Raw genomic sequence first — 27,280 nt, forward strand, 5'->3', positions numbered from 1 at the left:
GATTCTGCCAGCCGTTAGTTGGTATCCGCGGGGCAGCGTCGCAAACGCAGCAGTGCCGGCCACGGCCGGGGTAGCGGGCGGACGGCGCCGTTGTAGCCGGGCCGTGAGTCGGGAGAAGAAAGCGGAGAGGAGCGTCTTTCGAAGGGTGATACAGTGGAACCTAGCCATCCTGATGTGCTAGCTTGGGGCTACACCAACGCGCGACACAGGCGCAGACACCGGAACAATTCGGCATGTGAGCTTGGTGAGTCCCATTTATACCGATTTAAAGTAGTTAGTTTAGTCATTCTGAGAATTGCGACAAGCAGAGGAAACTTTTATCATCGCTATCTAACAGAACCAGTTCTACTTTCACCTTTTGTATTACCTCTTAAAACACAACTGAATTCGTATTCACCAATTTAGAAAACGGTGTCCCATTCGTGGCAAGCAGTGCCGAAAAGGTAGCGTTTCTCTAGCGGCCATATGTGTTAATGTGGTTTGTACATTTTGTTTTCCCGCTCCGCAAACAAATCCATAACGTATGTTTTCCGTGCGGCCACTTACTCCCGTCGCGTGCGGGTTACCCTGGAGGTGATGTCCAACAAGTTTACCAAGCCATGCGAAGACAGCGCGAAATGGACGCGAAGCTGCGCGAAAACAGGCCCAAAACAACCGTCGCTAAAGCAGACGACAAAGCCGTACCGTCTACACCGCCGCCGGCGAGCAGGCACTTCCGCGCGGGGAACGCTGAGTAAATTCGCCGAGCCATCTACAGTGTGCTTCGTGAGTGAAACCCCATGCCCCCACTCCTCCGTGCAGCCCCCTCCACCACGTTTGGAGTTTGTTGTCCCGTACGCCACGAAAGAACCGTTGGCTGGTACAGCTAGAAACCTGTGCTTTAAAATAAGATGAGGACAAGGCCATAAGCCGTGAACAAGACACGGTTTCTGTGCACCGTTGGCGGGTCGCGGACATGGTAAAGATGGTACAACGGCTAGTGGACCATTTTCCCAAACTTAAAGCCCGCGAAAACGCACCGATGGCGTTATTCCGTCGTTGCGCCAGTACAGGTGCCATTCCAAGTTACCGAATGAGTCCAGGCTGTGTTGCGGGGCTGGGACGCTCGGGCGTCACACCCACTGCTCTTTCTCGGCTCCGCAGCCGCTAGCCCCACTTGGTTTCCAACAGATACAGCGTGTTTGACCCACAATGACCGAGCCCCATTGGACATGGCTGAGACCATCATCACTGTGCTCACACCCGGAAGTTCAGCTGCAAGTAATAACGAGAGACCTGCAGGCTTAATATGTATCCTACGCGAACTCATCGTGAGGATGCTTTTCCGAACCCTGTACAGTTACCGTATAGTGACTGGTTATGTCAAATTGCGCCCACTTCAAATGAACGTTTTCTGTGAATCCTATCTGCTCGTTTGATTGACGTGTCAGTTAATAAGCAACTGCTGCCAATGCGAGAGCTTTTTTCTATTCACGAAACGTATCTGCCGTCAACTTACTTTTACACTTTAGCGTGACTTAAGTATTTCAGACAATCTGGGAGCGTTCCGATGCTCATTAAGTCCTTGTTAACGCGTACGTGTTTTACTTTTACCTCGCTTGTTAGACATCATCTTTGCGATATGACATTAGTTTCGGGTTATTCGTCGCAGCGCGAAGGCAACAAACTCCACAAAACCAGTTGTCAGTCTACTCAAAGTTAATCACAATGTTTGTTGTATTTTGATCTCATGTTCACCATTAATAAGGGAAGCATTGAATCTCTTGAGTCACACTATGTTTGCCGAGATTGGATGGCATGGCTGCAATTTCCTTCAGCGCCAAAAAAACTGTTCACGGATGTCTTTCTTCGCAGGAACGCCACGGCGAGCTTGTGAATGAGAACGTTACGTACAAAAACTCCAGCGCTGTTGTGGGCATTTCCTTTGAGCTGGCGGTCCTCCTGTACCATCTTCAGAGTCCAACGAATATCCTCGACAACATACCCTACCAAAAGTGCAAGAGTGCCAGCCTCGGAGATGCGGAAATCGTAAGTTTCGAGGCCCATGCCACATGCAATTTTCAGTCGTCAGGTATAGCATATTAATATTTGATTCAATACTGTATTTCCAAACTTCGCTCACCATCTGGTCGTCAAGTCAGAGCAGTTTAGTGCACATACTGCATGTGGCAAAAAAGGTCGTATTAGTCCTCCATGCGTCAAAAATACGAATCATATCCGCAAGAGGGATAACACTGGGTCATGCGCTCATCGGCCACTTTAGCAGGTAGCTCGTTAGGCAGTAGGACTACGTTCTTCTTCTGTCTACGCAGGCAAAGACGATTGAAATGCATTCCTCTTCTCTTCACCGCATCCCTGTCTCCCGTGTAAGGATTATTCTAGTCAAACCAGAGCAACTTGTTCTTTCCATCATCTTTTACGCCATCCCAAACTGAGTATACCATCTACGTTAAAATACTGTGTTTGCTAAGAAATTATAAAGACGATGGAAGGTGGGCTATAAAACTTGTAATAACGAAGATGTAACACGCCGGCTTTACGGTGGATCTGCGTTTTTTGAACTCCGGTTTAAACACTAGGTAAGCGACCGCGGATGTCGAAGTCACTTCATCAGATTTCCAAAAAATAAGATCACAAGGATCTCAAAAATTACAGACGCATCGTCTCACTCTCAGTTGTTTACAAGCTGTATTCCAAAGTAAACCCCTTTACATTGCTTTTCGAGGTCACTAGAAAGCCTTTAATTCCGTACTTCCCACAGCCGTCTTAAAAGCACTAAACGACCACAACATAGAGAAAACCTCCAGAAAACTTCGAGATGACATATAAAGAATTCACGGCAAGGATAACGCTCCACAAGAGAAGGGATAAATTTCTGATGCGGAAGCGGGTAAGACAGGAAGATATCTCTCCTAAACTGTTCCCAGCATGTCTTATTTCTGTTTACATCGTTTTTGAACCAAAAGCGCAAGAGAAGATTGTGAGGCAAGGCAGAGGGTATAACGACGGGTAGATAGTTACAACAAATACATAGCTTCAAGCGGAATTCGTGTGATTGATGTGAAGGAACTAAATCCCAAGCTTGACTGGGATATTGCGCACTGCCCAGCAGATTGATGTGAAGGAACTAAATCCCAAGCTTGACTAGGGCAACATAGAATTAAGGATAAGCGGGGAATGCTGGAGCCATTGAGGTTTTCGGACGACATAGTCATTCCGGATTGAGACTGCACAACAGCCGCACACAATGTTTTAGGAATTACGATCCAAAAACGTGGCCATGGGGCTAAAAATTATTATGAAACAATCTAGATTAATTAGGAATAAACATGTCAAATACGTCCGCTTCAGCTTAGGAAACGAAACACTCGAAGAAGTAAAAGAATATAACTACAGTAATCCCTTGTTATAACGAAATCGCTTTACTTGAAATATCGCTTTATTCGAAATTTCTTCTGGTCGCAACCTCAGCGCATGGAAGCGCACTAAAGAGCTTGCCCCGCTTAGAGCGAAGTGGCGAGCGGTGGCGTCGCCAAGCGGCCGCGACCCAGCGGAAAGTCATGTTGTCAACATGGCGTGTCAACGCAAGCAGGTTTTCACCGGTGATTATCTCGACTCGGTCATGCTCGATTTGCACCATCCGGCTTTAGACAAATGGTTCAAATGCATGGTAGGGTCATCGAAGTTTGTTCCTAGACATTGGTCAATGGCGCGGTCGCGACGGTGCGTAAACACCGGCGTAGACAACAAGGCGCCGAAAAATTCTTGTTTTGCAAACTTAATGGCGGCGCACCTCGGTAAAAATTGTGCAGTGTTCATGGAAGCCCCTAGTGCAAAACCGGTAAGTTTTCATGATTTCCCTGCGTACCCATAGTGAGCGGTCAATTGTTTTATTTTATGTAAACAAAAACGACCCCAGTCTCCAGCCACGGCACTTGCGGCGCTTTCCAGCGCGCGCCACCTCTTATAGCTTTCCGTGACGCCCGCACCCCCCCCCCCCTTCCACCCCACTTCCACACCTATAAAAGTGGCCCCTGCCTTCCCCTCCTTCTTCTCTCTCCAATCGGCGAGGCGTTCGGACGTCAGTCACTGCTCTCACTCGGCTTCGTGTCAACTCATCGCCGCCTTGCTGCAGTTGGAGCAGGGTTTGCTCGCGCCTGCCAAGAACTTGAAACAGCCAAGGCTCACTGCCTTTTTAGATGCGAAGCATCTCATGTTCATGGCTGTGTCCCTCCCTCCCTCGTTGTCGCTGTCCGCCGTCCGCATTCTACTGCGCATGCGCGTCTCTTCAGCCCCGTCAGCGTTTGGCCTGACGTCAGGGCGGTCCACTATAAAAAGAAATAGTTAGACGGCGCCTGGTTTCGATCACACGACTCTCTGGCCGCAACGGGAGGTACGTGGCGCTCTTCCCACTGCGCTACATACCGAGACGGGAGCATGTGCTACAAAGGCGCCTTATGTCCTTCACTCATTCAAACTACGCCAAGAAGCTACTGATACAACGAAGGCTCGCGAAGCTGAACGTCAACGGAAACGACTAACTGAAAACTATTGGAAACTTCAGTCGACCCCATGGCTTCTTCGCATACTACTTAGGGTTCCCCTACGGGAAGATGGTGTAACTTTTTGCAGGTGGGTAAATTTTTGTTTCACTAAATACATTGTAGTTTCATTCCATGCACCATGCAGTTGTGGCGAAATTGTGACTCAACAAATTTAACTTTTATGGAATGGTAGCTTATGTTGAAATACCGCTTATAACTTAATTTTTTCCCACCCCGCGGACTTCGTTATAACGAGGGATTACTGCACCTTATCCAACCTTGCTTTTTTGAGGAGGGACGTATTAGCGCAACTGCTACCACGACTTCCCTGTGGCTTATTCTTTACGTTCTTTCACAGCAGCCTTTGATTGGCATAAAATAGTGAAATAAATGTGTTAAACAACATCAACAACCATGGTTAGAAACACTTAAGGTAGATTACCTGACTTCAACCAATTTTAGTTCCTGAAAACAGCTGCGTAATCTGGCATAGCAATAATTATACATAGCTTCCGGTTATTTTTTCGTATGTTCCCTCTTATGGTGAAGCTGTGATGGGCGTCAAAAAGATGGTCAAGTTTTGGGTTTTTGCAGGGATTTTTGTACGCCGTAACGATGACTGAGTATGCGTCTTGACGTCTGATAGGATGTTGCACACCAAATGGCCGTACGAGACCTGAACATGCCTCCTGAGATATCCTGTGTTGCAGAATTGGTCGCAGTTGGTAATGGGGGCTGCATGATTTACGCATTAACCTGGAATACTAGTAATATTGCGGTCTCAGCCGAGGTTGGTTACATTAGTGTGACAACGTGGCACCCTTCGGGCCTCTGTGAAAAGCGCGGCGCTAAGATCTGTGAACAAGCCACGACATCACAACCCGAGAAGAGGTGTGGAATCATAACCTCCGTCATTACCATTACAGCGCTGTTGACTGACCCTCATGTGAACACTCAATTCCTCCCCTAGAAAAATACCTTCATTGCTGAAAAATGGCGCTGCCGGATTGCTGTGAGGGCACAGGTCGCCTTTAAAATAATGCCTTTCAGTGATTCAATAACTACGTAAAAGAAGCACTTTACAGGTACATTTAGGGCGAAGTCGCGTCAGAAACACTCCGGGCGGAAGTGGTCTGGTCAATACACGTTACCGAATTTTGTCGTGTTTAGCGAACCCCATTTCATGCCTCAGTTCAGCACCAACAAATGTAGTCGATATCATTTCCTTCCCTGTGTTTCCTTCCTTCCTTCCTTCCTTCCTTCCTTCCTTCCTTCCTTCCTTCCTTCCTTCCTTCCTTCCTTCCTTCCTTCCTTCCTTCCCTCCCTCTCTCCCTCCCTCCCTTTCTTCATTTCCTCCCCATAAGCACATTGTCGGCGCCGGGAGTCCCCGCGCAGGACTCGTGCACAAACCGAGCTGTAGCAACAGCTTTCTTGCCAGAGAGACCATCGACATTGTATTATGTTGAGAGAAAAAATAAATTTGAATTTGAATTTGAGCATTGATTTCATCAGCACTTCCGGATGCAGCTTAGTGTAACTTTAGTAGAACAAGGTACGTCTCCATGAACGCACGTTGCAGCGAGAGAATGAATCCTCCCCTGAGTTCAGCATGTGTTGGGTATACCGAATAATGAATAAATGGTACTGTTGTTATGCCTTAAAGGGGCCTCGAATATGGTAGCTTTGTTGTGCAATTTTTTGTAGTTTAAGGTGCAGTAACTGATGGTGTGGTTGCAACGTTCTGTTTATAATTCGGAAATTGATTAATTGCTGCAGGATATTTGGTTATCTAATGCATAGCACGTTCTGTGTCGTCACCAATGAAGTATTTGGGTTAGGTGCCAAAACCTGATAGTTTGTATGTTGACTAAAAGTAGCATGCAAACAGTGACAGGAACCGAAATGCCAGGCTGATAAGCGGCCATCCCAAAACACCGTTAGCTAGTCTCGGATTTCCTGGATGGCCTACTGGTGCCACTAAGTTACCCCTTCATTTTCAGTTTACTTCTGCTCGTACGTGTATACGCCGTGTTTTCGTACGACTCAGTAATTGTTTCTTAAGACATTGGGTATGACCTACATACACGGTCACGCATCCGGCCACGTCGCTTGTCAGACAAACACAAAAATCGTTTACGCCCCGACGACAGGCGCAGTGTCACCGTGCGGTAGTTTCATATCAGATGGCGTGTATGTTTAACTGTTCGCTCGTAAATTATACTGTTTAGCCCTCCATTATTATTGTAACACCAATAGTATGCGGAAACTTTTACGCCCTTTTAGGAATCGTTGCAAGTTTAAATTCACTGTTTAATTTACAAAGCCGACCATACCCAATCGCAAAACCAGGGCTCAGGTAGCTTGTATCATGCGTACCTGTTCTCTGTGTTTCTGACGTTATAGCTGATTTTTGTGTAGTACGGGTAAATGTGGTAGAGGCGTTTTTAAGACGCTGTTCTTGCTTGGGCTACTTAAGCTAAAAATTATGGTGTGTCTGTCTGTCTGTCTGTCTGTCTGTCTGTCTGTCTGTCTGTCTGTCTGTCTGTCTGTCTGTCTGTCTGTCTGTCTGTCTGTCTGTCTGTCTGTCTGTCTGTCTGTCTGTCTGTCTGTCTGTCTGTCTGTCGGCACAATCTTCCTGTCAAAAATTGAAAGTGTACGGGAACGACAGGCATATTTAGGCAAAAACACTTTTGCTCCTATCGGAAACCACACTCCTTATTTGTAAACATTGTTCGGAAAAAAGAACACATCAGGCTAATTTCGGAGAGACATCAATACAAAAGTGATAATTTCGGTGTTCTTTTAATTAAATATGCAAGGCTGCTAGGATTTTGCCATGGGAAATAAAACAATACACGTTGAAAACAATATTTTAACCGAAACATACGAAGATAGCACGTGACCAGCCTGCACAACATGGCGGTGTTTCAAGTTGAACCATAACGAATAATTCTAATAGAAGGCGCGAGAGAGCTCACACCGAATGTACTTGTAAAGAAAGAAATAACGATCTCCGGTTTTAGAAATTCGTCCTTTCACCGCAGCCGACGCAGAAAGTATAACTCGACATCTACAGACAGTATGAGAGAGAGAGAGAGAGAGAGAGAGAGAGAGAGAAAAAGTTATTACGCAATAATGCGAGAGTGATTCAGGTACTTCAAGTGCCTCGAATTCAAATTTGCCATGGTTATTCTGTCTGCAGCACATGGGCTCCTGGACTACAGACAGTATGACCACCGCAAATTTGAATTCGAGGTACTTGAAGTACCCGAGATACGTAAGCACCTGCCTCAACGCACGAAAATTGCATTGACTTTAACAATGTCCTCCCTGCTTATAATAGGAGAAGGGAAATTGGAGAGGAAGAGCATGACAGATAAGAGGGGAACAGAAGGTAGGTATTTACGTGACACGCACGGCAAATGACTGGTGTCTTTTGACGGCATTGGCAGTGAAGGGAACAGACATGCGGCCGCTTTTTGCCGCGAGGCTTCTGGGTAAACAAAACTTGTATTTTGCCTCTTTGGGCCTGTGGGTTGAACCAAAAACAAGCGCCAGACAATACAAGTAAAATGGGACGCCCTCTTTAGATGTTGAATATATTTTCATATATCTATGTATTTGTACGTGCGTGGGTGGGTGTCCGTAAGTCTACTGGTCAGCCATTATTTCACCTTTTCTTCTATTCATTCGTGGGAACAACACTCCTCGATTTTTGCTGGCGCGAGATCGGGCACCCAGAGCATTGAATTAAGCGCCAAAGCCTTCTTCAGTTGCACTAGCAAGCCCAACTTCGTGCGACATACAGCATCACTGAGGCGTTTTCACTGGCGCGAAATCGGCCACAAAGAGCATTAATTTAGGTGCCAAAGCTTTCTTCAGGTTGCACTAGTAAGCTTAACTTCGTGCGACGGTACAGCCTCACTGAGGCGTCATGACAGCGCCGTTTCCAGTCCAACAACACTTCTAATACCACCGCAGCAACACCATTTTGGGTGGGAATGCCCCCCTTGAAGCTTTAAAGAGCCCAACGTGAAGATTAAGATGATTGGTTAGCGAGTCAGGTGAAGTGGAAACCATTTTGTGGGGTAATAAAAAAAGTTTGTTTTAGGTGGGCAGGTCAGCAGATATCCGTATGACGGACAACACAGGGGGAACTCGCTACAGCACACTTACTCAACTATGCGAAGTTAGGGCTATCAGGGTGCGGAGAAACGTTCGCGCCGAAAACAGTGACACGATAGGCGATTTCATATCAAGGCATTCATTTCAGAAACGCAAGATGCCAGAGATTTAAAGTTATTTCTTGTCTATTGAGCATATGGCCTCCACCGTCGCGTGATAATCCTGGGGATGGGATTGTTGAGGGAGGGGCTGAAGTTGTGTAACAGGATTGTGGTAGCCTATAATTGTGATGATCATTCGAACACTGATGCTCTGCGAACCCAAGACGCCCGTTAAACTCGAATACCCGTGCTCGTTCCAGCTCTGTGTCGACCCTGTACGCCGCAAGAGCTTACCAATTGGAAGAGTCGGCTACTCCATGCAAAATAGCAGCGAGCACGTCTTCATTGGCGAGTATGGGGGAAGTTTGAAGGAAAAGGTTTGTTAACCTTTTATAATTTATGTGTTATCCGTTTTCTTGGACAGCCGTGTCAATCTAAATTGGCATCAGCAAAACTTTTATTCTTAATAACAGCCGCTCTTTGGGAAGGCCTAAAGACAAAGGCCCTTTAAAGACGGCTTGCAATTCCATTGGGGCATGAGAACACTTTCCACTGATCGGTTTTGTAATAATCCGCGGACTTTATAGTTACTGAGTTCCAAATGATTGTGAAACTCTGCAGATTAGAGGAAGCGCAATGATTCCTTGTCTACGACGTCTCAAAAGGGTTGTTCGATGCTGCTGCGTAACAAATATTTGTTTGTTGTTTTGCGGAGTGCCCAAAGATAAAACTACAAAATTGATTCGTCCTTAGCTACTACCTCACACATAAGCGCCTAGAGAGGCTCCGATTTCATACAGGGGAAAGACCTAATTATTGTCTTACAAGCTGTAATTTCCGGCAATGCATTTCTGGACCAATAAAGCAAGAGATATAACACATATTGAGCTATTCATAATTTGTAACTTTACGATGGAGTTGTACAAACTAAGCAATTCCGCTGGCTGTGAATACCTATACCCTCCCATGGGCTTGGGGTATAGGTAACAGATGGAACTCGTGTTTAGTAACTATCCTGCAAGAAATTATCAGTTTTTGGTGTGTTCAAACGACGACATAACAGTGGTTATTGCTATCTTAGTAGCCGTCACTAATCGATATCAATCACTTTTATGTTAACATGGCCTCTTATGGAAGGTATGTGGTTATAGAAAACTTCCCGCGCTGTTCCGACTGATGCCGTGCGGGCTATGAAAACGCAGGGAAACTTATTTCTGTTTACATCGTTTTTGAACCAAAAGCGCAAGAGAAGATTGTGAGGCAAGGCAGAGGGTATAACGATGGGTAGACAGTTACAACAAATACATAGCCTCAAGCGGAATTTGTGTGATTACAGCAGACACTGCGCACTGCCCAGCAGATTGATGAGAGGGAACTAAATCCCAAACTACCCACTATTGTTTTTTTGTTTTCTAACAATTCAATAATCCAACCGCCCGACTGAACAGCCCGTGGGGGAAGGTGTACTTCCAGAGGAATTGAAAACTGCGGACGTTCCTTACACGCGGAAACCGGGGTGACTTACTGCAAATTTGAGGCCGATGTCCGACATCGGTAACTTACTGAAGCAGGACCTATTTACAGTACTTTTGAAGACTCGGGTCTGTTTCTGTCAGGAATGGTGTCTTTGTTTTTAATTAAGGGAAGTTAACCGTTTGTTTCGGAGAGCCGAAAAACACAGCGCTGCACGCAAATGGCGCAGCCACTATAGCCTAACAATGGAGTGATTGTAAAAGTTTCTTATTCAAAGCAACTGTGAGTAACGGCGAGAACCGTGAAGAAAATGAATGATGACGCTTGCGGCGAACATCTTAATCCACCCGTGGGTATATGTGCTCCTTTTTCGGGGCGTATTACCCGCGAGTATCTTCGGCTCTCCTAATTTTTGAGAGGTCGTTGCAGCAAGGCTTCATTATCACCATTATTAGCCGCATGTAAAAGGACTCGTAGCAGATGTACAACCAAACAAAACATCGTTGTTACCGGGAGAACAACGATAAATAACAAAAATTAAGGGAAGCTTGCACTCTGTCGCAAAATTTTGAATGTCGAACCTGTTGGAAGTAAACATTGTCGGGCACATAGCTAAACTTCGGTATCATTGTTTGTCTCCATAGTTGCAGCATTAGTAATTGTCGTCATATGCATCGATGAGGCAGACGTCTTCTTTCCGGCGAATGGGGGATGCAAATTATTCCTCAGCCTTGTGGACTTTCTCCAGTTCTTCGTCATTTACTCGAGGCAGCGATGGAGGAATCTGCAAGTCGTCACGGGAATGATTGGCACAATATAAACCATATCTCGTATTATCCTCTCTGTTTTCTAGAGAATGAGCGGCAGCGGTTATCTTTCCCAAGCAGGGTTTCTCAGCTTTAGCATTAGCGGAGGCGTTTTAGGGGCGAAGCCCCTTAGGGGCTCGAGTTGTCGGCGTCTTGTGTCGTCGTCGTCATTTCATGTAGTCACGGTATAAAACACAGGGCAGACGTTATCCAATGACTGGCGGTACAGCGCTGCGTACTTCAAAGACGGGATACTTTTGCAGCAAAATTGTTCTCCTCTATCTCCACCCCAACGGTTTCATTTCCATGAGCGAAAACGCTGAGGCGCTGAGGCACCAAGTATGCGCTTATGAACTGCATGCTTCGCCCCAATAAGTAGTAGTCGCCAGGTTTTTTTTTACTCATTGCCTGAATTCCATGTAGCGGAGGAGATGCGCTGACTCTGAAATTTCTTATTTTGAGTGAGCGGTAACGCTCGACAGCCGCACTGGAGTTGTTTTGTTCTCTATTTTGCTAATGCCATTTGAATGAGCCGGGGTTCGGAGGTCGGCGTGAGCCACGAGATCACGAGCTCTCACGATTTCCTCCGTCTTCAGGGTTCTTGCAAGTATTATTTGTTAAAGCCATTACGCGGGCCGAGGGCGCTCAGCGGTCTCCAGGAGGAGCGCCTGCATGAACGCTCAACATTTTTCTCGGTATTCTTTCGTGCAACCGCGAAGATGCGTGTCACACAAGAGCTCTGCTGTTAAAAGAAAAATGAATTACAAGGGAGATGCTTCGGAAGAAAACATCATAATAAACACACACCCTAATCGTCTCCCTTCGCCGTTCGCCGCTAGCGCTGGGGCACGCGCACACATGTAGCGCAATATACCGCCACAAGAGGACCCAATCAGCATCGTCGCTTGCATCACGCCACTTCGTTGGGGCGGGTGGTTGTTCTTGTCGGGCAGTTCAGCATATAGCGGAGCATGAGTACACCACACTTGTTTCTCTCCGCAGAAGAAGTCGTGCCCATCAAAGAGCGTAAATGCCCCCGACAACCGCAGAATAAATTTCTACAATAACGTACACCACAAAATTGCTTTCGGGCAAAGCTCAGAGCAATCAAAGGGTCTCGTTTAGGTTGATCGATCGTGTCGCGTTTTCACTTCGGTCTTTGCGTTATGATCCCCGTGGAAGGGTTTATGTTTTTGTTTTGCCGGTTATTGTGTTCTGGTTTGTGTTGTTGTTGTCTTCACTGAGGACAAACTTCGTGTACACCTCTGTTTCCGGAAGGAACATAATCGTTATTTTTTGTATTTCGGGTCATTCCCGATCAAACAACAAGACCGCCTGACCAACCCATCTGGCAATCGCAGCGCTTCACCTTTCTTACTTCCTATACCCGATCAATAGATTAACTGGACGACAAGCTATCATGAGAAATTAGTGACATAACTCATCGTGTTCGAAGCAATACACCTATTACTTGAGTTCACATTTTGTGTTACTACCATTTAAAAAAAGACCCCACGAGTTTCCACGCGGTTTTTTTGTGTTTGTTTCAACGTGGACTATCAACTTATGACTGGTTGGTTTTTCTCCTCGGGTGGACGTGGTTGGAATTTTCACAGGCAGTCTAGTTACGGAAATTCTTTGTGGAAATCTCTTTAAAATGTGACATACTGAAAGGAGGGTTCTATGGTGCATGAACAAGCGTGTTTCTTCTTACATTCTGAGCGTGTCGAGCACTGCAGGCACCCAAATGTTGGGTGAAAGGAGCCGTATTGTAGCCACCTTTCAGGTGTGACATTTCTATAGTTCTGCGTCAAAAATCAGAAATCTATGCCTTAAGCCCGTTCTACACGGGGCAAATTTCGCTTGCGAATTCGCAGCTGCGGCGCCGCTCGTGCACCAAAACGATCTATTCTTGTTGCTGTGGCGAATTTCCAAACGTTTGGAAGAGTCGAACTTCTCTTGTGAACGCCGCTTAGAATTTGGCAATATGTCGCACCAGTGAAAATAGGAAAATAAATCGTTTTGGCGCACGGGCGGCACCGCAACTGCGAATTCGCAGGCGATATTGGTCCAATGTAGAACGGGCTTAAGGCATAGATTTTTTTATTTCTATTATTTTATTTTTGTTACGCTCACAACCAAGTGACCGCGGTCACCACACCCAAAACCGCAGTTTGCCATAACCGCAGTTAAAGTTTTGTAACCACAGTTAAACTTAACTACGGTTACTTCCGCCGAGTAATTCTAACTTCAACAAACTGACTCTAACTCCGTCAAACGGAAATCGAAGCCGCTACCTCGACCACGCCCGCTTGAAAACAAGCAGCGAGAGCAGTCTTTGTTGACATTTACCCAGCCGAACGAACCGCTTACGCTCGTTGACTAGCAAGAGTAACCGTTTAGTGATCACCGTTACGAACTACAGATGATCGGAACTCTGGCAATGGATTCGTCGGCCTTGACTGGTAGCGCAGCGGCCGATTGAGTGCAAAATAAAGGCCCACTGCTCTCACCGCGTCTATTGTAAAGTGGGCGCGGAGTTATTTGTTACAAAACACTGGCGCAACCGCGCAAAAAAAAGTAAATAAAGCATGTCCGAACCCGGTACAATAGTGCAAATATCCGAGGCGTAACCTCTACACCCAATCCGAAGACTGAACACGGCGTTTAATCAACCGGTTTTGCTTCCGTCTGGATGGAACTGTATACATTTTCACACCGGCTCCGTCTTGACGGAACGCTAAGCTCTCAGTTGTATTCCGTCTGGACGGAAGGATAAGCCGCAGCGCTCCGTTCCGTCTGGATGGAACCGCTGCTACCCAGACACAAGTTTGAGCCCCGAACCAGCACACGTATGGCAGGTTCAGAGGAGGTCTGGTCTCAGGGTCCGGGCAGTGTGCACAGGTGGGTCAGGCCGTTCGAACCTGCCTGTGGAGGCGTGCTGCGGTGTTCAATCAGCCGGTGTGAAGTCTGAGGCGGAGGAACCACTCCGTTGTTGCTGTCAAATGAGTAGGAAGGAATCGTAGTACCCCACCATAGGCCATTCGCCTGTAGGTTTGGCGTGTGGTCGCCTCTCGCCTGGTGGCATCTCTGGACACATCAGAGAGACCCAGGGACTTGCAGACTGGGACCACGGATAAGTCGTGGGCTGCTTTGGCCAGTTCATCTGCAGCCTCGTTCCCTGGTATGCCAACGTGGACAGGAAGCCACTGAAGTCCGAAGCTGCAGCCGTCCTCTAGCAGGTGGCACACCTTGGCAGCGAGGGACAGCTTGAGGTGGCCGCCTCAAATCCGTGTCACATATGCCTGCCTTAGGCGAAAGAGCCCCGGCCGGGGGTCCCAAAAGATGGTGCCGACTGGTGGTGGATTGTCCAGCAGCGTGTCCTCGGCCAAGTGTACGCCTGCCAGCTCGGCCACTTTGGATCGGGTGTGGAACGACAGTCGGCATTGGTGGTGGCCTTCTCTGACCGGGACAGTGCAAGCGGTACCACCTCGGCGCTCTGTTGGAAGGGCCGAGCCACTTGTGGACACCAGAAGGTGCTCCGCTGGTTCCACATCTAAAAGGGCAGCAGCTTCCTGGAGAGTCCTTACCTGTGGCAGTCTCGTCACTGACTTGGCTCCTGGCAGCGTGGTATTGACATCCAGGGGTTGGCGGCGGGGGAAGACCGCTCGCCTTCTGGGGGCATTCAATGTAGCGACCCTGCGGCCCATGCGGGATGGCCCTCACGGGTGCAGCGTAGACAGTTGGGCATTCCCAGGTGTAGGGTGTTGGCGCTCCTCATGCTTCAGCGCTGTCTGCTTGGCGAACAGTTGGATGGGCCAACTGCCGGTTTCAGCCAAGGTACTGGCCACTCGGAAGTCTCGTAAAGGGACACTGAAGAGATTTGTAAACAACATTGCGGGATTGTTAGCGCAAATTGTAGCCCGGAGTCCCAAGGCCATGTTTCGACCACTCTTGAGTGCGTTTAGGCAAAGTTATTTCGTAGAAAAATCAATTCGAAAATACTGCCTCCCTCTCTGCATCCGCGCCTTTTTTCTGTGGCGTTTTCGTGTGACGTCAGGAAAAAATGACTTGGCTCGGCTGCGCTACTGCACGGCTCGCCGACCCTAAGACAAAGTTAGTCGGCCCAAGCGTTTGGTCGGTTTAGTCCGCCAGCCATCGACGGGTCGTTGCAATTCGTTCGCTTAGTTTGAAACTAAGCCGCGACACGTCTGTGAATAGAAGAATGGGCCTTTCCTTAGTTTATTAGTTTGTACACTTTTACCGTACAGAGTAAAACTAGGGTGCAGAAAGAACTTTTTTGCGCTGGGTGAACACGCACAGCGGTCAGCAGCACGAACACACATCTGCGAAAGCTTTTCCGTCTAAAGAATGCGCTTGCTAGACATGAGATATTGTGTAAATTTGTTGGACGCTTACAGCCCGAGCGTTATACACCATATAGTCATCTAAGCTGCTTGAAATTCTAAGACTATATAAAAACGTAAACTGGCTATACATTATATACTTTATATTTCCAACACCAGCCGCGCTGGCACGTTTCCGAGTGGTCTGGGGAGCCAGGTAAGTTATTTTTGAAAGTCGAAAGTTGGAATCTCCGAGAGTACGTTCTGTAATTTTTGTTTATTGATTTTTTTCGATTTCGGCCGATGTTTTCTATATTAAATTCACAATTTTCGAGCTGTAACGTTCATTTCTCTACGAGCAATTTCGCAGAACCCGCGCAGTCTGACACTGATGCGCTAGCCAGTTTTCTTTGGCGTGCTGTTACCCTAAGGACCGACTACTTGTGAGGAGTGGGAACAGGCAAGAATTAGCAGACCCTTGGCCTGGTGCGAACACGCTTTGTACGATATAGGTATGAGTGGGGCAAGCTCCAAAGATGGGGCCACGGCGCATGGCATTTCAGTGTCTGGAGGGCGTTCAGCCACTGCGTAGGCCTCGGCTAGTGGTTGCTAGGATTCCAAGCCCTACTGGTAGGCTTATCTGACGCATTTTACAGCCGACAACATGCCAGAAGCGCGGTATGGCGATCACTGAGACATCGAGAATGCCCATCCAATAATAACGTCGGATGCCAAGCATGTTGTTTCACAGATCCGAAACCGAAGCTTGTTTGAATGTCAATCTTGGACATCGTGCAATCACGTAGCACATTTACCTGACGTCTCCGCGGTTAATTGCTGCAGCCGCCGCAAACTATGCATGGTATTTTTTCTTCTTTCAGGCCTTATAAAATAAATACCGCCTTATTTATCATATAAATGATGAAAAGTGTGTTCATTTGAGTCAGTCTAGGTACTGCAAGCTAAAACGGGAGCTTGACAAATTAACTTGTGTCTCTTTAAGAGGCCAACGATGCTTTGCAGGGCCTTCGGATAGGCCACTCCAGGGTCTTCAACTGAGCGTCTCTAAGGTTCACCCGTGCGAGTGCGTAAATGGCAGGAGAGACGGCGCAGGCTCTGTAGATACGCATCACCCAGTTGTGCGAGCACCCTCAACCCTGGGCCAGGAGCTGTGTTGATTACTCTTGCGGTGTAGCTCATCCGGTTCAGTTGGCCTCGACGCCAGTCCTCCATGACAGGGTTTCGTCAATGGTCAGGCCGAGGTCGCCAGAGGAGAGATCTGCCATTGAGATGCATTAGAGCAGATCGTCGGGCTTGGGTCGGGGCGGATGGTTCGCGATGGCTTCCCTTTTGGCCTCGGAGATTCGAAGTCCTTGCTGATCAGGTGGTTCGCCACTGCATCAAGGGCCACATGTAGGGACGCGCGTATCCGCCAGCCGGCTTTTGTGGGGCCCGGATCCAGAGTGCCACGTCGCCGGCATACATGGCAATCTCTACGTGATACTCCAGGAATCTCGGGAGACGGCTGGGAAACACCGCCATGGTTAGGCTAAAAAAATTCCCCGCATTTCCCCGAGGGGAAGAATGTGAAAGTGCGAATGCACGAGTTGAATTTGCGCGGTTCGGTAATGTTCGCGAAAGAGAGATCAAACACACACACACACAACTACAAAGAAAGAAAGATGCATTTATTCACAGACACCTATTTGTGTTGTCGTTGTACTTGATTGCTAGAGCGGAACTCAGCTTTGAAATTTCGTGTCAGTACTCCTTTAAGCGGGTGCATTAGCACTTCTCACGCCCGATTCCTGGCCAATCCCCCACGTGGGTATGCTATGCGGACCTCGCCGGTGGACGCAGGTTCAGGGTCGCTTAAGAAGTGCATCGCACTTAAAAACAAGTGGTCGCAAAATGCTCCCTTGCGAAATACCGGCCCCAACTCGGCGGTTTGCGCTCAAGGTCTTGCCGACGCGTACTCGCAGTGTACGGTCGCTGTGGACGCCATTGACATATTTCCTGAGCCTCTCTTCTACAACCCAGCCGTCAAAAACTACATGAATGGCCTTGTGTGGTAGGGCGTCAAATCCTGACGAAGTCGAGGAGCAGGAATTATTGACCCATTTTCCTCGTGTCGGGCCTGCTCTGGAAAGGACACCACATCTGTGAGGGCATCAGCAGTGAAGCAGGACCACCGGAAGCCGCCTTTCGTTCGTCAAAAGCATTCCGCAGACTTGCTAAATATTTCAGTCTGACCAGTATCACTATCTCCATAAGATTCGCCACCACCGAGGTGGGTGTGATCGGGCGATACGAGGAAGGCTCACTGGGTGGTTTGGCTTCCGTCAGCCCTGCTGTCGAAATAGCCGTCATCCAATACTCATAAATGGGGCTGGTTTTCCAGTACTGGCTGAATATGTCCAGTAGGCCCATCTTGTGGTACCGGTGTTGAGGTTTCGCAGGAAGGTACATGTGATGCCGTCTGCGCCAGAGATGCTGTGCCTCATGGGGCAGTGCCGGAGAGCTGCCTGCAGCTCAGTTAGTGCGATGTCCGCGCAGCTGGCCTCCATGGTGGCTCGGCGAGGGAAACACGGTACGGCAGCATGTAGCAACATGCTCTCGTGTGATCCAGAGTTAAGATAGTGGCCACAGGGGGGTGTTGGCCGTTTGTGTACTGGTAGGACATATGGGGTAAATTGTGACTCAATGACCTCGCACAGCTCTTGCTCCCTATCCCTGGCCCTGCGGCCACTGAATGGACTGGGCTCACAGCGCTGATAGGCTGTATGAGAGACCTGAAGAGCTTCCATTCCCGGGCAGGTTCCTAACAATCACGATAAGTAAGGTCAATTCTGTGTAATGAAATTCTTCGAAGTGGCCAATGTTAGATTAATATTGAACTTCAGAGCCGTTTAATGTTGAGTTAGCTCCGTTGGCGTTCCCAAAAAATAGCAAGAAAATAGCAGTAGGTTCGCGCGCAAGAACAGGTGGGGCCGCTCGCATCGCGCTCTCTCGCCGGGGTCGGTTCGCGCTTAAACCACATATGTCGTTCGCGCGCGCTCCGGTCGCGAACATCTGTGGCGTGATCGTGACGTCAACATCACGCGTTCGTGTGGTGGCGCGATTTCGGCGCTATAGCACTCTCTCGCGAGTGTTATAGCGCCGAAGGTTACAGGAATGCGCGAGGAGTGGAACGTTTGACACACTTGAGAAACCGTGGGTGCTGACCTCGCCAAATTCTTAATCCAGCAGTAAACCTAACCCACTGTGCGATTGAATTGTTTCGCAGAACTAAGTCCATATTCAGCTTTTGCGCAAGTCTCGAAGACTGATTCTCGCGTATTTTTGTGTGCGTACTGTACTGCGATCATAAACATCATCAGCTTTTCTACAAAAAGCGAAAACATGAGAAGGAATCGAGTAGACTAAAAAAACATGATGTTTGGAGAGAGAGAGAGAGAGAGAGAGAGAGAATAAAAAATAAAGTATAACAACTAATAAGCGTTCTCACAAAAATATATTACCGAAAATTAAAAAAAAAACTACCGAAGTTACTCAGAAAGAAACATCTGACGTCACCTACCGTTCCTTGCCCACATTTCTTATCACGTGACATCCAGAAATAAGGCAGTCACGCATCCTCGATGATCACGACGGCGCGTTAGCTGAAGCTAAATAGTCGAAGCATTGCTATACTATCTTGATGAGCGTGTCTTAGACATTTCTTCACTCTGGCGAGACGAATACGTTAGCGCCGGCCAGCATTGCCTTCATATCATCGCGCATTCGTCAACGCGGGAAACTTGAAACTTCGCGGAAGCGTACGGATTTCGTTTTCTACGACCTCTACGTTTCTTAGAATTGTACAAGAAAAAGAAATGGCTAACAATCGACTCGAACTTGATAGCAGCGCTAATTGTCTATTGTTTGTTCGATCTGTTATCTACGGGTGGTTTCCGGCGAAGATGTACTCGTTTATTGCAGACCAGACCATGTAATTCTTATCGCCTTCGAGCAGAACGACTTCGGGCCACATGTTCCTTTGAAAGACGGTGGGAGGAATTTATTATCTTCGTTGACTGGATCGCGAGGGGGCAGATATGCCCGTAGATTAGGCTATTTGAGGGCGTCTGTGGCTCTCTTCCTTGAGAGCCGCAGAAGTTTACTCGTTGATAAGGAGGAGCTAGTGTAAGTCAGGAAGTTATGTGTGGCTGCGGCTGCATCACCGAGAGAGTGCAAGTATATATGGAGCGACCGACGTTCGATAAGCCGAGAGCGGGACGCTGGACCAGCAAGGTTGCGAATAAGAATGTGAAAGCTTAATTCTCAGGGCGGACACGGGAATGTAATGTTTTGCGGCCATCCATACACACGCAGCTAAGCACAAGAACAAGAAACATCTAAAGTTGTGCTTTCTGGACTCGTTGTTGATATTCGGTTGCGTTGTTTGGTAAAGAACGATGTCCTATCTACCGTCTCGACTGCCTGAGATCTGGGTACGTGGCGCACGGGATTTTTTTTCAGGCTCCTCACGGAGCGCAAGCCCACACGCATACCAGAACGCTGTCTGGAGCTCCTCACGAGAGCACGCTCAACCACAGTGGGGAGCTTTTCCTGGTATTTTTTTTAGTGAAGGTAGGCTTTTCGCCGTTTTACGACTTGTGCCTCATCACCGTACAAGACAGCTTCTTAGTCAACATGGTGGGTGGTATCATGGGCTTGTATTGGTCATGCTTGTCTTGCATTGTGGATTTCCGTTCAGCATCGCCGCCTCCCTGCATTAGCATGCTGCCGTTTATTTTCATTAATGCTGTCATTGCTGATAGAAGCCGTGATGCTGTCTTCGTCAGAGGATTTCGCAGACGTCACGTTAGCTGTCGCTCTCCATTTCTGCATCTTCCTTCTTCATTATTCTCTCACTTAGCTCGCTCAGCCCCATTTCAGTAACGTCAGAGGACGCGGTGGCAGGAGGTAAGGGGACGATTGAATGGCCTGCGGAAGCATTCAACGAGCGATTACGCCCCTCTCCGCCACGTAATCACTCACAGCTGTGTATACAGCTCATGCCGTACTTACCTGTCACAACAGCTGCCATTTTACCGCCAGCTTAAGTTACCAGAGTGTGCGCAACGGCGCCATTATTGTTGCTATGTTTTTTGAGGTGCGGCGTTGTTCTTTCATGGTTGCTAGGACTCAGGGTTGGTATTGTTGCTTAACTCGACACATGTGCAGTGGTTTGGCGACCGCCTGGAGTACGGAACCCCCGTGTAGGGCGTAAATGCCGGGAACAAATACCCAAACGGCAATGTTTGAACCTGTGTGGTGACGCATTTTTTTTTTTTTTGTACAGAGAATTACTTTGGGTGCCGAAAGCATGTAGCATAAACAGACGTGACAAAATATGTTTGGTTCATTACAATGGCTGCTGTTTTCCGAAAACAAAAACGCCAATTTTGTCGCAAACTTCAAACAAATAATGTTAGTTTCAACGATAACACGTGAAGCAGTGGTGACTCTGTATCCGGTCTGAGCAACTTTTCTGTGACGTCACAAAAGCTAGTTTGTGCCATTAGCAGCCGCCGATCCAACCATGTGTATGTCTCAGACACATGACTGGACGCTTGTAGCGGGTCACCTTGTTCAGTTTGATTGCACCACTTCATTGCTAACATGAAGGTACCCTAAAATTATTTTTAGTTCGGGCATGTATGACGTCACACCTTCATATAACGCGTTACATTAACTCAAAATTTGAACCTTTTGTAATACTTCGTGCGCTGTTTCGGCAAAAAAAAAAATGGCCGCGTATCTGCTCTTTTTGTTGGAATATCGACAAAGGACGATAGCCTTTGTCGACATTTGCCAAGTAAATGCCTCACTTCGCTTTCCCACTCACCTTTCATGTTGTTCCGTTTTGTGTCACGCTCCTTTGCGTCACGATCCTTTCATGTTTTGCGTCACGCTCCTCCCAAGGTAAACACGCTATATGTTTGCTCAAGTCAATTTAAATTTACCGCGTTTCCCTGCTCCAGGCCGGGTGCCTCGATGCCAGCGCTGCCGTACGGCGGACACGTGCGTGAATCGAGGAGCCATACTTCAACGTTTATGGTACAGCGCTGTTCTAGTCCACGTGCGTGTCAATCTTATCGTGAAACCTATCTTGGGGAACCTTTCTTAACTGTTGCCGCTTGATTTCTTAAAATGCCGCCAGAAGCTATAGTGCGCTGGCGACAGGAGGCGACAGCTTGAAATTTTTCTGCAGCGGATGTAGTATTCCATTTCGCTAAAATCAATCATCCATGAATTTTTTTACAATTGAACACTGTAAATGTCCCTTGTGTATTAATTTGCTGTCTTATATTTGTGTAATGTCTTGTTCTTGTTCAACAATCTGGACAAGTATGAACATATAAACCAGACTTAGACGTTTGGATTAGGCTGTGAGTATATAACAATATTGCGCAGACTTCGTTTCACTTTGGCCTGGTGGCTGAGTCGAGTCACACACAGACAGACAGACAGACAGACAGACAGACATACAGACAGACAGAGACACAGACCAAAATTTCTGGGTTAAATCTTTAAAAATGCCTTTCGTGGCTGGAATAGAGTTGAGTAAAGTACTGAAGCTTGGCTTTTTAAATCAAACAAACTTGCCTTTCGGCTTTATGACCCCTTTAAAGATGTTCTCTCTTGTGTGTGCTTATATCTCCAGGTATCCTCATCGAAACGACCCATTCTTTACCGAGCTGAGATGGCGGAATCGCATAGAGGAATCTGACGAGTGGTGAGATAGCAGAGTTGAGTCCTGACAATGCTGGCGTGCCTAGAGGGGTATGCAGTAAAATTGTAGGATGAGCACTCGGATTAGAAAGACGAGCCACTCTCCTCCTCCTTCGGAATGAAACCACGATTCGGGTTCCTCGTGCAGCAAAACCACTCTGCATCACGTGAATGACGATTTTCTCTCTGTGTTTCGAACAGACACTCACTTTTGGTTAGTGCGTCCCTTGTTAAAGGAGGGTTTCATTTCCACCATTTTGTATGCTCCAACGCATTCGTCACCTTTGGAATAATTGCCGACTCTTCTCGATTGTAATTGCGCCAAACGGGAACTGAGCCCCTTTTTTGAAACACTCATGCAGGTCGAGTACATCAAGACACTTGGCCTCCGGAAAAAAATCTCTTGGCTGGTATTCAACGTCCACCTGACAACCTTGAGAGATGGCATCTGTGTGTCTCCCTTCTTCAGGCTCGGCACAATTCGGAAATACCTGAACTCATTGTGAATTTTGGGACGCTCACTACCTTTCCGTCATGCATTTTTTCACGTCCCAATAAAATTGAACCTAAAGTAAAAAACTGTGCGAATCGAGACGGCCACAAAGAGGAGAGAACACAGTATAGGTGCAGACAGGACAGACGGTCTCTTTGTGGATGACTCAATTTGCACGGTCTCAACTCGCCAACCAGCAAGTATTTTTAAATAACATTGTTGCATACTTTGCCCTTTCGGTTCTGGTTGCCCTTTGCCTTAGTCACTAAACTTGTTGTGGACGTCAGTGCTACCGATTTCATAAAACTAAAAAAAGTAGGGCAACCTGTGTTAGGAAGATATGGAGAGAATGTGTGTCTTCGTGGCAATTTTGGCAGGCCAAAGTAGTTCCGGGGGTAATTAATAAAATTCATTCGTTCATACAACGTTGCGTATAAAATCCAGAAGACCCTTCCAATCACCAACACAAGCATTACCACTCGGCCTCGCCTGAACCATCACTTTCACAAGACATGGCAGATTACAACCTCTCGCATCCGTGTGCATTTCCCGTGCATATTCGTGGCAGTTTAACGTACAGAAACCTTTACAAACTTTATAGCGCATTGACCATTATACATTGTTTACGTTTCTCCGCTACGTGGTTGCAACCTAGCGCTCGCTGCCTGTCTTTAATACGTCTTCAACATAAAGCGCAACAACGTCTTCCAGTTGCTTGTTCTACGAAATTTTAGCAACAACTGCTGCCTGTGCTCTTTGTGTTTTTAATGTTTGTGTGAGTTTTGTTGTGTACTACTTGGCGTATATGAGTCCTTAGAACGGAGACACACCAATGTAAGTGGTGCTTGTACTGATGTTCGCGCATGTATTCTATTCTCAATATTAGGTGTGCTTTTGTAATGAAACAAGCGATTGCTCTTCGCCAACTTGGACCTTTTGCCGGAACTTCGTTGGTAGGAACAAACCAGCTTTAACTGGTACTAATTCGCTCTCGTATAGTTGTAGCTGTAACTACTGATTGGACTACACTTAGAAGTAGCGAAAATTGTGTAGATGTTGTTTCTGAGCATTGTAGAGGGCAGCAGAAATTCAACAGTAGCCGCTGTTGACGGGCGGCGTTTGAAGCCACAGGCAGCGCTCGACAACTGTGCGTCAGCGTGTACTCTCAGGTCGCCCGTTCTCATCGAGGGAATCGTGTCTTGGCACTAATCTCCTGCCCGCCTTTTTTCCGAAGACAAAGGGCATGTGCGGCGTTGAATCGTCCAGCTACTCGGAGCAACGTATGACGCAATTAGGAATCGCAAAGTCTCATCAGGCGGCGAGTACTTTCGAAGTCTGCAAGCCCAAAAAGAAGCTGTTCAAAGCAACTGCTGTGCGAAGCAATGATATACTAAATCAATAACGCTTCCGCTTGCAGTTTAACACTGCACTGCCAAACGCATTCATGTTTGCAACCATGGTTGTGAAAGGATAAATTAAGTTTATATGTCGGCGACAATTTGAAGTACTTCGATCAAGATAATGGACGAGACTAGCGAATTTATTTGCAAAAAATGCTTTCATTGGTATAAACCCCAAAACAGATTTTTCAGCCTCTAGTCACTAGCGATGCATATTGAAATGCATGTGCCACGTGTCAAAAGTAGCCAAGAATTCTTATGTAAAACGGCAAAACGCCCAAAGCTCGGAGGCTCTCCAAGCGCAGTTAGGGTGAACGCGTTACCTGTAGATATGGCACAAACAACCCACCCATATAAAAACTTAAAGGCCAGTGCAGTACAAAATGTAGTACATAACAACATAAAAAATGGCATAGCTTGTTCTAATGGTGCAAGGCTCGAGAAACAGCGGAGCTGGGGGTCAACTTCGCTTCTTCCAGTTTTGCCAAGTTTTGATACGTTTTAATAGGCCTGATTGGAATTTTGAGTTTTTACGGTGTTCTTGGTAGGCTGGGCCAGTGTTGAGGGGTGAGGCCACGCTTAGCTGGATTTTACAAAGACGTTCCGCCCAGTCCCCCATACTAAACAGCAGAACCAGGTTGGAAGAAACTAGGTTGACTTCCAGTTCAGCTGTTTCACCAGCCATGCAGCCCTAGGGCATGCTGCTGATAGAGCCTCTGAGAAGGTGGGAGAGGGTGGTGGTTCGCCTGCTTCTCTTAACGATTCATGATATGTTAGGGTTTTTTTTTTTTTTAAAGTAAGAGGTTGGCCCGGGAGGAGGAGTGGTGGCGTGGATTCACTGCCCCTTTCGTCATTTATAATGTTAACATGTTAACTTAAAGGTCCGGGCTTTGTCTGCTTAGCCCGAATTGTGGCCGCGACATTAGATAGTCATGGTGAGTAACGGATTGGGTGAAAATTCAAATTTACGCCACAAGGGTGAGTGGGGATCCAAACAAACGTCCTGATCAGGGAAATCGCATTGGATGGAAAAATAATTCCTGATTACAGTGATCAGATTTCATAGTGAGTCATAGATTGGTTTAAAACTCAAAGTGTTTTCACTAGGATGTGTGCCGCATCAAGTTATAGGTCTCGATGAGGGGCATCACGTGAGAAAAATACAAAAATGCTCCCTAATTATTATCATGAGATAGTATGCGGGAGTCATAAATTCGAGTAAAATTTACGATGATGCCGCTAGGGCCTGTGGGATATCAAATTAAAAGGCGTGATAGGGAATGGCGTAGGGGAAATACCAAAATGCTTGGTGCTTAAGTGATGACAGTGTCATTGTGAGTCATAGACTGGTTTGAAATTCAATGTTGCCTCTAGGGCGTTGGGGTATATAATAAAGGGCTCGGTGAGGGGAATCCAATGAAGCAAATAAAAATAATGCATTTGGTTGTGATCATAACGCAGTCATGCTGAGTTAGGGACTGGGTTAAAATTCAATATGTTGCAGATAGGGCGTGTGGTGTACCAAATCAACGATTTCGATCAGAAGAATGCCGTGAAACAAATACAAAATGCGTCCTGGGTATACTGATGAGATAGTCGTGGCGGGTCATAGAGGGGATAAAATTCTAAATAAAATCAAATCAAATTAACGTTTTTTTTTCACTCACTAACATTGAAGTGAAAAAAGGTACATCGAAGGGGCAAGGAAAAAAGCTGGAAGAAGCAGCTTCACAGGGCCCTTGCCCCCATCCAGCAATGAACGGCGTGTGCGATGTATAAAACACTGTGAAAAAGACTTTTTTCATAGGTCAGTGCAGTATAAAATAACAAAATGGAAATACGATCAAATCCGTTTGGCGGCACGACAGGGGTACATACACTGTACACAACTAAACTATACTTCCACATGAACTGCAACAGGCAAACCGAGCACAAAAATGAGTTACGATCGCATACATTCACCATACAAAATATTGCGAGTTTGATAACGTCAGGAAAAGGAAACACATCATGTTCGCAGCAGTGAAATCACATTTTATGATCTAAATATACGTTTAAAAAGGCTTGATTCTGTAACCATGAAATGTCAATTTGTCCCCGGTCAAACTTGTTAATTACAATAGGCAAGGTATTCTTAAAGGGACACTGAAGTGATTTGTAAACAATGCGGGATTACGAGCGCAAATTGTAGTCCGGAGTCCCTAGGCCCTGTTTCGACCACTCTGAGCGCGTTTACGTGAATTCATTTAGTAGAAAAATTAATTCGAAAATGCTGTCCTCCTCTCTTTACGCGCGCCCATTTTCTGCGGCGTTTTCGTGTGACGTCAGCAGGAGAGCAGCTGGCAATTGGCTGCGCTACTGCACGGCTCGCCGACCTTCCGCGACCGAGTCAGTCGACCCAACGTTTAATCCGCCGGCCGCCGACGGGTCGTCACAATTTGCTCGATCAGTTGAAACTAAGCCACAACACGTTTGGGAATGGAAGAATGTGCCTTTCTTTACTTCGTTAGTTTGTACACTGTGTCTAGGTCCAAGTCAAGGTCGCTTCACACAAGCGCTGCACAAGCGCACATGCGACGCTTCGTTGACTGGTACGCCAGTAGGAAAATATAAGGCCTCTTGAAAGGGTAGAAGAGTCAGCGAAGTCAATATAGGTACTAAGGAAATAAAATCAACTGATATTTTTACCGTACAGCGTAAACTAGGATGCGGGAAGCACGTTTTTGTGCTGGGCGAACAAGCACAGCGGTCAGCAGCACGACTACGCATCTGCGAACGCTTTTCCGTCTAAGAAATGCAATTGCTAGACGTGAGCTATTGTGGAAACTCGGGGTACGCTTACTGCACGAGCGCAATACAACAAATAGTCACCTAAGCTGCTTGAAATACTAAAACTAAATAAAAGTGTAAACTGGTTATACATTATATACCTGATATTTCCACTGTTGGCAGCGCTCTCAGCCGTGGCCGTGTGGCTTGGAGCGCAAGGTGTATCATCGCAAGTGTTTTGCCCGTCACGAGTTCGAATCCCCGCAGGTACAAGCTTTTTTTTTTTATAAGGTAACTTTTTTGTTTTTCGCCGATGTTTTCTATACTGAGTTCACCTTTTTTTGGGCCGCAACGTTCACTGCTCCACGAACTAGTCTGCAGAACTCGCCAGCCTGGCACTGGCGCGCTAGCGAGTTCTCGTTGGCGTGCTGTTGCCATAAGCA

The 27,280-nt window shown here is 47.0% G+C and overlaps 1 protein-coding gene across 2 annotated transcripts in view; it reads left to right on the forward strand.

Annotated features, from left to right (window-relative positions):
• Positions 1-22,720, forward strand: part of LOC144149454 (uncharacterized) — a 46,348-nt gene extending 23,628 nt beyond the window's left edge. Inside the window, exons 5-7 of one of the 2 annotated variants that reach the window (XM_077681025.1) lie at positions 1,855-2,028; positions 9,031-9,147; positions 22,538-22,720. In XM_077681025.1, coding sequence (XP_077537151.1) covers positions 1,855-2,028; positions 9,031-9,147; positions 22,538-22,681 — 435 coding nt within the window. In that variant the 3' untranslated portion in view covers positions 22,682-22,720. The remainder of the gene's footprint in view (positions 1-1,854; positions 2,029-9,030; positions 9,148-22,537) is intronic. The other variant, XM_077681027.1, reaches the window with a different exon arrangement.
• Positions 22,721-27,280: the final 4,560 nt, after the last annotated feature.

Source organism: Haemaphysalis longicornis, unplaced genomic scaffold (assembly GCF_048455015.1).
Source record: "Haemaphysalis longicornis isolate Haplotype H1 unplaced genomic scaffold, Haemaphysalis longicornis Haplotype H1 scaffold_8, whole genome shotgun sequence".
NCBI classification, from domain to species: Eukaryota; Metazoa; Arthropoda; class Arachnida; order Ixodida; family Ixodidae; genus Haemaphysalis; species Haemaphysalis longicornis.